The 14,839-nt window shown below is 48.4% G+C and overlaps 2 protein-coding genes across 15 annotated transcripts in view; one reads left to right on the forward strand and one right to left on the reverse strand.

The window, feature by feature from the left end:
• hts (adducin 1-like protein hts) overlaps positions 1 to 12,164 on the reverse strand; it is an 89,937-nt gene extending 77,773 nt beyond the window's left edge. For all 14 annotated transcript variants that reach the window (XR_016290090.1, XM_089578418.1, XM_089578414.1 and 11 more), the window contains exon 1: positions 12,054 to 12,164. The gene's annotated coding sequence lies outside the window, so the exon portion shown is untranslated. The remainder of the gene's footprint in view (positions 1 to 12,053) is intronic.
• Positions 12,165 to 12,488: 324 nt separating this feature from the next.
• eIF3a (eukaryotic translation initiation factor 3 subunit a) overlaps positions 12,489 to 14,839 on the forward strand; it is a 33,038-nt gene continuing 30,687 nt past the window's right edge. The window contains exons 1-2 of the mRNA XM_089578421.1: positions 12,489 to 12,672; positions 13,419 to 13,609. Coding sequence (XP_089434547.1) covers positions 12,624 to 12,672; positions 13,419 to 13,609 — 240 coding nt within the window. The 5' untranslated portion in view covers positions 12,489 to 12,623. The remainder of the gene's footprint in view (positions 12,673 to 13,418; positions 13,610 to 14,839) is intronic.

Below are 14,839 nucleotides of genomic sequence, written 5' to 3' on the forward strand. Positions count from 1 at the left end.
ACGCTCAAGTATCACCACCAAATGCCCAGCCAGCAGCAAACCCCCCTGCAAAAGCGACGCATCTTTCAGACACTGCGTCGCAGGGAGTGCGCGTGGCATGCGGGACTGCGGCCAAAGCTTTACGCGCGGGAGGGCCGTCTTTTTAAAGAGCCAGCCAAGGGCGTGCGACTCTTCCGTCGCACTGTCCAAAACGAAGCACATGGACAGGAAAAACAAAACTTGAGGGAAACTGTGCGAAAGGTCTCCGACAGCTTGGTGGTCCCCCGGCGCATTATTTTGCCGACACCCACACGGTTATTGCACGACATACTGCTTTTTAGAAATCATCGTACATATTAACGGATGACGCTAATTAGTGACCCCATTTAACTAATTGTTCCAATCCGGCCACTGAACGGACGTTCCTCAGTGGTGTAGCGGCAGCGTACCTGGCTCCCAATCCAAACGACAGCGGCTCGATACCGCTAGACCACCTTTTCAGAGCGGTAGCTCAGTTCAAGGACGCGTCTGTCTGCAATAAAGGTTAAATTGACCGAAACAGTAACCACGTCACACAGCAAGTAGCACCTCAATTAATAACTTTACTTTCTATTCGTTATATATGTGCCACTATAGGGGCCATCAAAGCAAATATACCTGATATAGCGAAGGTGGCTGCAAACCGCAATAGTAGTGCAAAATCGATGAGGTAGATGGCGCTGCTTAAGTACTAGAAGGGATGTTTGAATTTGGTCTTTTCCATGTTTGCTGAGCAGACCGATGTAAACACTCCCGTAAACACTCCCAAGCTCCCGTAGCTAACGCTCTCAAGTCGGACACTAAGGCAGTGTTGGCAGAGAATTTTTTATTCGCGTCACTACCCTCTCCACAAATCAGGTTTTTCCAGTCACGAAACCCGGGTTTTCCGCCGGACCTGACCTATAGCGCTACCACATAAAAACACCTCACTGGTAGGTGACACCCATCTTTTCCCCTGCATGGCCGCAATGACAGACAGATTCACCAGTGGCCACGCGCTAGCCAAGAACAGGTGTTCAAAGCACAGGGTTTGGTTTGGTTTATTGGGGTTTAACGTCCCAAAGCAACTCAGGCTTTGAGGGACGCTGTAGTGGGGGGGGCTCCGGAAAGCACCTGAGCTGCAGGTGGCGTGAGAAAGGACAGGTAGCCCATGCTCGACACCTGTTTTGCAAGACCATAGGCAAACCTTACAACCACCACCAGTCGCAATGGAAATAAGTATTAACAAGCTCCCCCCTCCCGTGACCTGACCTGAACACGTAACCTACAGTAGCCTTACAGATAACGAGGCTAACATCTGCAGTGATCCTTAACTCTTTTGTTACCACGCCTCTATGCTTCGATCGCCGGTGATCGAAAAATACAAAGCACTACGGCAGCGCGACCGCGGCCACTACGAACATGCTGAGTCATTCGGTTTGTTGTTCCCACACTGAAATTAAATTTCATGCTTAGTTCATATTTTTGCCAATATTTGAGATGCGCTTGAAGTTCGGGGTGCGGCGTTGGGCGCTCCGAACAAGCCATCATCATCGTGAATGGCGCTCGGTCGAAAAAAACCCCGTTGCACGCAATTCTGCTGCGTTTGTACCACATATTTTTGATGCATTGATTAGCACGGACCCTGACGACGATGCTGTATCATCAAGTATTGTTTCAAAGCTCAAACTGCGCAATGAGAGCCCGGAACACTGGCCTGTGCGTTCAGTTTCCTGCTTCTGCTCCGTTTTTGCGAACCAAAGCTCCTCATTATAGCGTTACGGTGATGTGGCGTCGTCTAATTTGTTCTTCAGACTACAGTTTCGGTTTCTGCGTAGACTGCAATTTTCCTATGACACGTGAATGTTTGAAATGCCCTTGAAGCCGAGAAAACAAGGGGAGGGGAATGAGGGGCTCGTTATAAATAAGAAGCCAACAGCCACAGAAACCAAGGGGCACAGGTGTTTTTTTTAGTTTATTTATTTTGTGGTGTTGATGAGTTTAGAATATTACTGAATATGTTATCGCTTAAAGCTAATTGATTAGAAAAGCAGAAGAAAAAAATTACCGACGATTACGTTACTTCCTAATGCGAAATTTGAGCGCAGCAAATAAGCTGTTTCACCTTTTCGATAGATTGAGGCAAAGAAATCGAGCAACACATGTATGCGCTATCACAGAATTTTTTTTTTATTCGCAATTTCGGCTCGTGCGGTGCACATATACAGATCCGCCGCCACCGATCTGGCTCTCTGATTGCCACCGCACAGGGGTTGCATTGGAGGAGGAGCGAAGAAAGGAATTAAGTTCGAGCCGGCGCTTTGACAACCGGATACTCGCAGGAAGAGGGGGGAGGGGGGCGGCGTGTACACCCAGCGGCAAACGATGGGGGCAGAAGCGCGCGCAGCAAGCGGACAACACGATAAAGGGAGAAGGGAAGAGATAGCAGCGACTGACTGATGCCGCTGACGCCGATAGCGCTGGGGGGATGAAAGGGGGGCGGAGCTGGTTACGAGGCCGACGACGACGCGAAACCCAGGAACGGACGCCAAAGAGCTGCGCTCTAAAACAACCAAATGCCGCCGGTGGGATCCGAAACCACGGAGCGGAGGGTACGACGAGGACGCTCCGTGGTTGGCGTCGGGCGCGCGCTCTGAAAAACCTTGTTGCGCGCATTTCGACTGCATGAACTGCTATTATTATCTATGCTATGAGTAGCAGAGTCTCTGGTGACGATGTTGCATTGTCGGATTTTGGTTCAGACACTAACTACGCAAACCGATCCCGGAACGTTGGCCTGTTTGTTTCGCTTTCTTTTTCCCGTCCCTTGTGCGGACACATCTGGTTTCTTGTTCAGACAGTTCCATTTTCGGCCTAGTTCATTATTTCCCCGCGAGTCGAGCATTTTTGAAGTGCCGTTGGAGCAGAGCTTTATTGCGACATAACATGCGGTGAGGATGGCATCGCGTCAAGCTCAGGCACTTCGCACACTCGGAAGAGTACCGCTGCACGTGATTCTTCAGCCTCTGCAGCTGATTTTCAAGATGCTCCGAGCAGCAGTGACTCGGACAACAATGCTGTAACGTCGGATTTCGATTCCACAGCTATATCAAAGCTATATTTATCGCATGCTATATATCGCAGCTATATTTTGTTGTTTTTATACTTTTTCCAAAATTTCATAAATTAAACAAGTTCCGATTTGTATTTTTTCAAACCAAGCTTTCGTTTGGCACGTAACATTATAACTTCCAATTTTTTTTTTGCATCGTAAAATTCATATCAAGGACACGCTCAAATGAGCCTTTTCAAGAGGCATAAAGAAAAAATTTGTAGCTCGAAAACTATTCAAGTTATAATTTCAATACTTTAATGCCATGTTTTAGAAAGAATTTGCATTGTTTTGTAACTTCTAGAATTTTTTTTGGTAAAAGTGCTTTGAAAGTTGTCATTTAAACAAAAAATTTGTTCTGTTTATTTTTTGTTGTTTATTGATTTTTTCACAGCATTTCAAACCAGAATTTGGGTTGAAATAAATTTCATTAGAAAGTGTATTCTATCTCAATCATTGTTATGCATTTTATATGCTTCTATCACACTTTTTCTAGAAAAAATGTTTGTCTGAAACAAAAAAAGGTCCTTTTCCCGTGGTAACGAAAGAATTAAACACTGCCCCCCCCCCCCCCCTCCTCCTCTCAAACACTGGTGCAGCATACAGCGTTATATATATATATATATATATTACTACTGCAGAGGAGGTGGACAAGGCGGAAGGGGGGGGGGGGGTGAGGAATTTTGAAAATGGGACAAGAGCAGCGGTGCATGGGACACAGTGATTCTGACATCGGCACCTACTTCCCGCGGGGATGCAAACGCAACGAGGCGCACCTGCGCGCTTACGTTAGACCGAGACCTGCCGGATGTCTTCGCTGACCGGGATGATGCGCGGCAGCACCGAGCACAGCCGACGCAGTGACCGTAGCGCCGGTCAAGCGAGCAAACCGGTTGCCGGAGAAGCGACATGCGACCGCTTTCGTCGGCCGCGCCAGTGCCCGAGACGACCACGCCGCTACAAACGTTGGCCACTGCGCGCCCACCCGAGCTACGTCACACGCTGCTTTCGCTCCGGCCGAAAGGTGGGGAGGAGAGAAGCTGCTCCTCCGACGGATTCGGTCCACTAGGTCTCGGCTTCACCGTCGCGTTGTTTTTTATAATATTCGAATAAATGTGCGCGTTGTGTTCGTTCTAGCGCGCACAAGAAGCTATCATGCGCCCCACACACTGCTGCGCGGACTACTAGTTTTTAAGATGTTCGTAACCAGTTCCTTCTTTAAGGCACCTAATAATTCGTGACAAGTGCATTTTCTCCCAGTAGCACAAACAGCCTTTCCTTGCTTGACTTGCATTTCCAGGTGCGTACGTTCACTGTGAAGGCAACAAAAAAAAATCCAATCAAACATTGATTTCATTACCCCAATTATTGGTAAGCTATTGGTTTCTTTAACTCCCCACCAGCTTCTAGCCAACTTTGCCCGGAATATTTACTTTCCCTGGTCTACCCTCGCGAGCTCGTTCAGCACACGCGTCAATTTGTCACGGACCCAGAATTTCCTTGTTGGTCCGTGCTGTAGGTTAGCGTTAGTCTTTATCTGTCAAACGAAAATTAGTCACCCAACTAATCAATGTAACCTGCACTGGTTTTCAGCTCTACTTAGCATTAGGAACGTGCGAACATCTAAATTACTCGAGAGTAGACTCGCTCCCCCCCCCCCCCCAAAAAAAAAAAAAAAGAAACCTGGTGAGTAATGATGCACGACAGTCTACAGATTTTCTGAAATGGGACGCCAGTAACGCGGACATATCGGGCCGGCAGTGCCCTAAACGGCAGCAAACATACGATGGTGAACTTGCGCCGAGCCAGCACGAAAAATTTGTTGCCCAGAGGCTCAAAGCAGAGAAAGCAAAGGGGCTCATGGTTCCTGTTCCATGGGATCGAAAAGAAAACACAACGGGTTTTGCGGCGAGCCAAACTTCTCCGAACTGCGAAACCAGTTTCGTATGCATGCCGCTCTTCCCGACTGCGGCGCGCTGTGTCGCAATGGGCCATTTTGCGCACAGCAGCGATGCAGAACTGGCACAAGGTCCGCGCAGTCAGCATGAGCGACGTCCCCCGCACAAAAGGGAGGCGTCAGCGACGAAGCGCATTCGCTACAGTGCCCCTTTGTCTGCGGAGCGATTTCGCCGCTGCCAAAAATCCAGCATGCGAGAGACCACAGCGTCCGGAAGCAGCTGCCTTACCTGGGCAGCGCCTACTGGCCGCCAATGGGGTTCTTTCCGCCAGACTGCGTCAGCCTAATCAAGCTCATTATACAACCACAGATGCCGCGCATCCCCCTGGCCGGCGCAGCCATTCGGAAGGGCACCGCCGCCAAAACGCCGGCAGGAAGCGCCACCGCGTGTGGAGTTGCTGCTGCCGCCGACTGCGGCTCGGGCGAGCAAAGCGGTGGGCGTGCGCAGCAGTGGTGGGCTGTTTTCACTTCTCTTTCCAACGAGGAATGGTGCCCACTATTTGCCCAATGCATTTCTTCAAAAATAATCGGCTTTCGAGGGTCAATCATGCCCTTCGTGAGCGAAAAAAAAAAAAAAACGCACAGCTGCCGCCACGCACCAGGGGCCGTGTTTTGTGGCGTTTCGTTGCGCGCCTTCGTCCGCCAGTGGTGTTCTCGCTGGGCAGCGAGCTCCGCCTTGGCAAGTACGACAACGTGAGGCTGCAGCAATGGCCGGGTGGGAACTCCGTTTGGCACATTGCGGTTAACTTTTGCGAAAGACAGCAAGCGAAACATGCTGCTCTCCCTAGTTCTAGGGTAACTTTTCAATGGGAAAACTGATGCTTAACCACCCCGTTCTTAATTCACAACACCTTGCTTTACGGATCGGAAGCGTCAAATGTTGAGCCCATTACACTTCCTAATACAGCTTCATTTGACACCATCACAACCACTGCTCCCTTACACAGCTACTGCGAATTTCGTATGCTCCCAAAGTGCACCGTGCTTCACAACAGCGCCTTCTCTGGTCGGGACAGCCATCCAAATCATTTGGCCACTGTCACCGAGTTTCCCAGCCAAGAGCCCGGCTTTCAAACACCTCCGAACCACTGCCAACAGCGCTGGGCTTCCGCAGGGAAGGTCAGTCACCCCAATGGAAAGCCATCGCAGCGGCGGCTACAGCACTGGTGGCTCTTCCCGAACACTGACCAGCGGCTATATTGCCCACCTGTGTGGTGAAGAACCCCTTTTTTTTCTCATCCGAACCAAACTCGTCGATTGCCAGTTATTATGAAGGGCCTGGCCACCATTACGATCACTACACCAAGGGATTATGAAGGGCACAACCACCACCACCTACCCTATTACAACCGGCAATACCCGATACTCCCGCTAAATGGCGGCCTGCTCGGAGAACATCTGAACATGGATAGATAAGGCTGAACCCTTTAAACTGGGCGGCGGCTCAAGCCACCTAGCCGCGACTCGTAAAATTTCACTCTTGATTTTAGCCACCAATCAGATAACCGCCGCTTGATTATTTCTCCCCAACCCCAATGCTTTGAATAAATCAGCCCCGTTGCTTTCGACTGTAGGGCGCCAAGCATGGAGGCGCCGCGCCCTCTCGCGCAGCAGCGTGGAAAGGAGGCCAAGTGCACGCCCTTCTCCCGACGGCAGCGCCCAAAGATGGCGGCGCCGAGACAGCAACAAAACACTACCGGCCGGACAATGCGAGGAACTTGCTACCCAACACCTCGCGGCCGCCGTCACTAGGTGCAAGTCTGCGAGCTTCCAGATCCGACAGCGAGCTGCACTGCCAGAAGTGATAGCTCATTACAGCACCACCAGGTCACCTTCGCTAGTTCTCGCCAACCAAAGAAATGGGAAACCCAATAGCACCTTGTGAGCAAACCTGCATTTCTCCAGGATGCCAGATGAGCCAAGCAGTCTTGAACTATGGTACCTCATATGATTGAACACACCAAAGCTGCATGTTGAGACCGAGGTGCACCAAAGTGGATGATGCCAAATTCCAACCCCTTCGGATTCTACAGCATGTAGTAACATTGTACAGCACACAGGATTTGATCCCTCAACCTCACGCTATGCAGCCAAATGCCTCAGCCATTTTGCCACTGCAGCAGGCCCTTGGAAAGTAGCTTGAAACAAAAAAAAGGGGTGCTGTACAGGTGATGTGCTAAGTGCACAAACATAACGCAAACATTGTTGGCTTGACCTGAGACACTGCATCTGCATAGCCTGTCACAAACTTTTCCAAGATTCATGCTACTGTTTGCATCACACGGGCTAACAAGGGCCTCGATTCTGGCAGTCTCGATGCCATAAGTAGCATAAGAGGGTTTCTCGCACAGCTTCCGCCCCACACCATTCAATCACATTCCTACATGGCACTCACAGTAATATAGGACGTACTAGGTCCGATGCCATGGACGACGGTGTCACTGGTGAACACTCTCAAGGTTCGGTTACACAACACATAAATACCTCCGAAAGCAGAAGACTAGACAGCTGTCGCCGTAGGTAAGTTGGTAGAGCACCAGGTACAAAATTCTGAGGTCGTGGGTTCGGATCCCATCAGCAGCACATTGTTTTTTCTTCTGCTTTCTAATCAATTATCTTTAAAAAAATTACCCTATTAATGTCCCATTGATGAACACCACAATTAAAAAAACATTTTCTATGCGCTTTGGTTTCGGTGACTGTTTGCTTCCATCATGTATGTCATAGTGAGCCTCTCTTTTCCCTTCCCTTGTATGCTCACAGGTTTTGTTAATATTTAATGTGATCTCATTTCCTGAATGTCATACTTTAATAATGTAGCTTGTGCCCCTTTAACCAGCTAGGGCACATCAGCAACAAGACTAAGCAGCCCCCCCCCCCCCCCCCCCCCCACATTCAAAACCTGTTCATACTAATAAAGCTCACAATGCTTAAATGTAAAAGTTGCTTCAGTCGAGGTCTATAGCACCCGTGTAAATGAAGCTCGAAATCGGGGGGTGGGGTTGAGGCTCAGATTGGCACTGCAGTATGTTGCCAGCTGCTGCTCTGCTTTTCCTCACAGGTGCAGATGGCATCTTCTAAACAAAAGTGAAAAAAATCTCTTCAGTAATTACTAATACTGGAGACTGCTTTGGTCAAGTGCAATATGGCCCATGCATTAACAAACTTGTCTCAAGCTTGGGAATTCACAACGTTTATTTGAACTGCTAGATCTACATGTAGTAAGACTGGCAGTGGATGGAAACCCTCCAATAAGGGAAACAAAGTTCCGAAAAAGGGCACTCCTAATGAAAATCACACAGGAGCGGATTGTTGAAGATTCTGTAACCAAGTGGACAATCAAAGTGCGTTGTTGCGTGCAACAAGCTTAATAGGCGGTGTGGGCCACAAACATGGAGAAAAAGTCCACGCTTCCACTCTACCAGCTGCATAAGACCAGCATCGAATCCGTACCGCTGTATGATAACAGCGGTGTTAGCAGCCTCCTCTCTAATGCACGTGCCGAAGCTCTTGGGGCACTGGAGTACCACAGCCACTTTGATACAGCTGTGACGTGTATGATGTGTCAAGTGTGCAGAGCTGAGACAAACTATGCAGCACTTCGCCCTCCATTGCCACGGGCTCTCGACACCACCCCTGGAGGGAACCAACGTTGTCGGCGGCACCTTCAGAGCTGGTGGCCTCAGGTTAAGCAGAGGTCTCAATGACTGATCGAAAGTGGTCAAAGCCTGGAGACCTTGTGCATGTCCATGTGTGGTTTTTGTTCCCCTGGTTTTTTTTTTTGGCTGGTCACTACAACGTTGGATGGATGGATGAGCGGGCGGCAGCTTTCGCCACCTAGCCTATACTTCCCCCCCTTGTTAATTGATTTCTCTTTTCCCTTTCTTTCAATTTCACTGTTACAATGTCTAGTCTGGCTATCCTTTTCCCCTCCAAATTCACCCCTCCCTTGATTTCCGCCGTAACCACCGGTTACAAAGGGTTGCCAACATGGACACCATCAATGCTCAGTTTCAGGCAGGGAAATAGGCAGCGGTGGCAGCCTGCAAGCATTGCCTAGCTGAGTGGTGGGCCTTGGTGCACAGCTACAACTGACTGCAAGTGAGTCCGAGCACGGACTAACTTGCAGCACTGTTTTCCTTCCTTTTACTTTTTTTTTGTTTACATCTTGGTCTGACTGTTTTATCAGATGTCCACCCACTGTAAAGGGTATGAACACGACATTGGCATGGCAACCAGATCACCGTTTCCACTGTTCTTCTGCAGGCCAGCTGCGACTATGACAATGCGGCATCGTTTTTTTTTTTCTTCATACGGACACACCCCAAGGCATAAGAGGAACACTCGTTACTTCTCCACGCAGGCTGCATCACCCAAACATGCTCTGCCATGAAGGCAACTTCCGAAAGCGGACAGTACCTTTCTAGAAACGAAATTCCCATTGCCCACCAACTGGGAAGCTTTCTCAATAAGGCGAGAACGACATGCAGTACTCGCGGAGTGCGACCACCATGCACCTGAGGCAGTCATCTTGGATTGAAGTTCAACGCCCTGACATAAACGGCTCTCAAATGGCTGCAACACACACACACAAAGAGCTCGCATTGCAAAACGCAGCGCGTGTTGACCTCTCTCCTGCCTGTCTGTCCTGAACATCAGTGGTGATATGGTGCAGCTAGCACATAATGCACGGTAGCATCACAGATAACCCCTGGCCGCAGTCTTCATTTTATAATTCTCGCTGAGAGATGACCCAGTTTGCTTAGGAGTCCGTCTCACAGTGGCGCTTAAGCTGTGCCCACAGAATGTGTGATCTAACTCATAAGAGCACCCTATGCATGCATGACCTGATTTCTTCCAGTGACTTAAAACATAGCATTGCGAAAATGTCACAAAATTATAGCATTAAATAAAGCAATCCCGCAGCAACGCGACATAGCATGAAAAATATCACTGAGGGATAAGCATGGAAGTTCTTGAAGCAAAGTTTCTTGAGGTTTTGATGCAGGGGCTTTGCGAAAGCAAGGCGTTAAGAATCAGCCGTCATCCGCAGTCAGCCGTGCGGATGCCGCAGATTACGGCACGACTGCCCCACCCTTCTCTGTTATGCGCTTTGATTTTGAAATCAATGTCCAATGTAGATGCACTGAGCAACTACACGTCATGATTTTCCATAAAATGTACTATTTCAAGAGAAAAGAAAGTCTAACATCTAGGATATAATTACCAAGTATAATCACAATCCACCGCGCAGATTACGGCACGGCTGCCCCACCCTTCTCCGTTCTGCACTATAATTTTGAAATCAATGTCCAATGTAGTTGCACTGAGCAACTACACGTCATGACTGTCCATAAAATGTTTTATAAAAAGAAAATGTAGAATATCGCTTTTTAATTTTAAGCAGTGCTTCGTGTGAACGTTGCGCGTTCCCGAGAACAGTAGCTGGTTATTTTCCGCAGTAGCCCAGACTAAATATGCCCATGCTGCAGGAAGACGTTCCGACTACCGATACACGGGCGGCTGGTTCAATACGCGGGGTAAATAACACAATGGCAGCAGAAAACAAGAAATGCACCAAACCATGGCTGACGGAAGAAACGCCCGCGATGGGCATTATCAAAGAAATCAGCCGTAAGAAATGTATCAGGTACTGCTAAAAGCGAACTAACCCCTGTCTTCATAAAATACAAGGGCGCAGTGCAGTGCGCTCAAGATGACCGATGTCACGCCTCCGCGCTTTCAAACCTTGCGTAGGCTCAGCAACGGGTAGTAAACGAAAAGTGCTTTTAGCAAATATATAGCTTTGTCCCCATGCGCGGTAAACAGAACAGCACACACGATCAACACAACCGCCGCTCCCTTACAAAAAAGCGACCGCGCCCGAACCACCACCACAGCGAACTCGACGGGAGACCTACAGCGCACCCCTCCCAAGAGCGGGCCAGGCGAACCCATCTGGCAAACCGAGCGCTTTTGGTCCCTGACCGGCTTCAACAGGCAGGGCCCGCAGCTAAAGCCAAGAGTGAGGACGCGACTCGCCAACCCTCGCGAAAACAGCCCGAAGGAGCACGAAAGCGTCACGATCGACGGCAGCATTAGCTCAGGCAAACGCAGACGAGACTTGACACCTGGTCTGAGCGACATCGCGCTCACGTACGGGCCTCAATGGCGAATAGGCGTGGCACGTCGCCGCACGTGGAGAGGACGGCCTTTCAGGCGCGACCATGGACATCCCTCAATTTTTGTCTGGCGACAAACTGCCAATGAGCACCAGGAATTGCCCACAAAACACGCACTTCGCGAAACATGCACTTGGCTCGACGCCAGAAATGGAATCTGGAGCTGTGACAGTGCAGCAAGGCGCGGACACGCGAAGTCTCGGCATCCCGGTTGATCCTGGTGCATCGTCAAGTACAGCGCAGCATATTCGCAACATCTCCTCTGATGCGGGTACAGCAAGAACCCCGAAGCTATCAAACGACGCTGCACGGGCTGCGTAATTTTCCGCAATCACCGCAAAGTTAGGAAAAAGTAATTAGGTGCGTACACGCTAAATTTATCAATCGAAAACTCGACGAAACTCGCAGCGCCTTCACAGCGGCAGCCGAGATGCTCCCAAGCGGCGTGCGCGACAGCTACGGAACATGGCGTCTAACGTGACTTCCATCGAAACCGCGCCTCGCGCACGCGCGACTTAATTTGAAGTGAGTAAACAATTCTGCCCACCACACTCTCAGCCCGATGTCGGAAAATGTCAAAGCGATGACATTTCCACACATTTAGGTGAATGGTGCACGAAGATGATCGTTCACCTAAGTGATTTTTCTCCTCTCCCATATGCCCTGTGCAGTCGCGTTAAGTCCACCAGTTAAGCCTGAAGTTAGTTTCAGACAGTTCTAAATGGCTGAATGGATAACACAACAACAATTCTCACGCAAACCAGAAGAGACATACAACTCAGCTACTGCTGAAGCACCGTCTTACCGTTCGACGAACACGGTCTCTCAGCGCACGATAGAGAAGCGAACGGCTATCGTTCAAAGTGACTCGGATAGCGGACGGCAGGGCGCGGCACTGCGCTGTTCTATGAAATACGTACACTCCCTGAAATTGCCGCTTTGAGAACAACGTTTTAAAAAATTTTGGCATAATATTTTATTGATATTTTTCAAAGTTATTCAATATAATTTGTACCTAACACAATTATCTTGCTTAAATTTTGGCATTGCGTAAAGTTATGGGAGGGAGTACAAGCAACACTAATAACAAACCCAAATATAAAGTTTTGTAAAAGAAAAAGCAGTAAAAATAAAATTATAAATATGAAAAACTAAATTTTTTTGAAATAGTTGTTTGCCTAAATTATTGTTGCTACTTTTTATTGCCTTTCAGTAATAGTTCCGAGCTGAATGAAAAACTTATCACGTGACCCTTTCTCGCCATTTTGCGCCTGGTGCTTGACGTCCTAGAGTGGCCGGGCATCAAATCCGCTGTGTGTGAGCAGTAACATTGTTCTGAAAGTGCGACTAATGGTCTAGTGTTTCGTCACTCATCATGCCGACGTATTTTCAACGACCTGAAAATGCGCTCAAGCGAGCACGAGGTAAGGTAGTGGGCGTCAGTATGGTCCGCAATTTTTGCGGCATATGCATGCGCACTTTTGACAAACTCTTTCCCGGTGTCGACCTGTTGGACATCACAACATATTGCTGTTCGCGTGTGAAGTGGCTCATTCTGCGTTTCATGTATTAGTCTGGATTGTCACTCATGGTGCCGTTTTATCGCCCGCGGCTAACTTTATTTGAAGGAAGTTGCAAGATGTTTCTTTTTTGTTTTGTTTTTACTTCAGCACGTTTCGTGTTTGCTTGGTTTGCTGCCAAAAGAAATAGCACTGATTCTTCATATGTGGTCAAAGTGGTGGTGTAGTGCGCTTCCAGGTCACTACACGCGATTCGCATACTGTACAGTCTTGGACAAAAGTCTCCAGACCACGCGTTCCTCAAACAAAGCTTATAGCTCTACTATCAGGCAGCGGCTGGAGACCGCACTTGTGGAGGTAAAAGCAAATTTTTTGTTCTTTCATCTCCACAAGTGTGGTCTCCAGCCGCCGACTAATACCAGAGCTATCGGCTTCGTTAGAGGAACACGTGGTCCGGAGAACTCTGTCCCTGACTGTACGGCTGCTGGAACGAGCGGCGTGGCTGAAAACAGGCCACGCCGCTCGAGTCGCGAGTTAATGGCATGTTCTTGCAATAATTTGATTTAGATGCCCGATTTTTCCACTTGCTCCTGGAAAATGGTTAATTCCAGTACATGCTTGTAAGGCATGACGTTCATTTATTCTTGCAGAATTTATTGATGTTGGAAAGAAACATCGGGCCTTGGATGCTCTTTACGACGTCATCAAGAGCCGAAAGCATCGAACATGGCAAAAAGTGCACGAGCCAATTATGCAGCAGTACTTGGAACTCTGCGTGGAGCTCAAGAAGAGTCACATCGCGAAGGAAGGTCTGTTCCAGTACCGGAACATATGTCAGCAGGTAATTGCTCAGTTTGCTGATCGTCCCTAGCTAGCCATGCAGAGACTTGCATCTTTCGTAACGTCTGTGGCAGCTTGTTCACCTTGCTGCAGCACAAAGTGGGTGGTGCCATCATAGCAGGTCTTTTCGATTGAGCTGCACTGTCAGTGTAGGGCATGCTCTAGTTTGATCTATTTAGCCCGTGCCTCGGCAGTGCTGCACTGAGTACTTGAGAAATGCAGGCTGCTCAGTGGTGACAGCCTAGCACTGTGCTTGCAGATTGATGCCATGGGAACAAAGCTAGCTTTTTGATCATAACAGGTGGGTGGTGGAAGGTGAACAGTGCTACTTTGTGCTTGCAAGCATGGCAGCACACTCATTCGCAAACTCGAGAGGTCACCGAAATTTCTTTTTATTCGGCTGGCTTTTCTGTGTTACCAGCTGTTAAAACAATTGTTAAACAGTAAAGGAGGACTATAGAAGTTGCAATCACAGGAAATTCATAGCAGTCTGCTGTAGACAACACTCGCAGTGTTGGTGCACTTGTACAAATATGGCAGTAGCAGGCCATGGTAGTCATGAGTGGCACATTGCACCCACCACTCCTGAACTTGTACTGCACGAAATGAAGTAATGCAAGGAGTGCATACAAGTCGTGAACAAATAGTTGCCACGGGGCTCTGCTACATCTCTAACACTAGATGACATGATGAAAGGTTTGTTTTGTTGACTGGGTAAATCTTTCATTTTATTAAAATATCAGTGACCATCTCATGTGTTCTTTAAATGGTGCCTTTTCACTGTTTTACTGATACTATGCTAAACTGCTTTTGCCAGGACAATTTCTTGCTGATGTGGTTGCCACCTATAGTTTGCACACATGTTGATAGTGGATGCCAGAAAATGTCTGCTCTGTAAAATTAAAAAAACTTGGTCTGTGCAACCTGCAAGGGTTAGCTTATTATCATCACATGTGAGCAGGGAGCATTTTATTGGTTGTGATTAATCACAAGTAATCACCCATGTGAAGTGTGTTTTATTTTTTGCTGACCCATCGGCTCTTCCTTTTTTGCCCTGGGCTTAACACATTGAGTACCTATGTACTGGGAGGCATTTGGTGAGCAAAATGACCATGTTCGCAAACATCCAGGTGCATTCAGAGAGTGGGACAGCTGCGCTATTGATAAAATGTGATTTGCCATTCGAAAAGCATTAAATTTGCTAAAATTGCGCCAAGCCATGCTAAAGGGC

The sequence above is a fragment of the Amblyomma mixtum genome, chromosome 3 (assembly GCF_055824585.1).
Source record: "Amblyomma mixtum isolate Tamu chromosome 3, ASM5582458v1, whole genome shotgun sequence".
NCBI lineage: Eukaryota > Metazoa > Arthropoda > Arachnida > Ixodida > Ixodidae > Amblyomma > Amblyomma mixtum.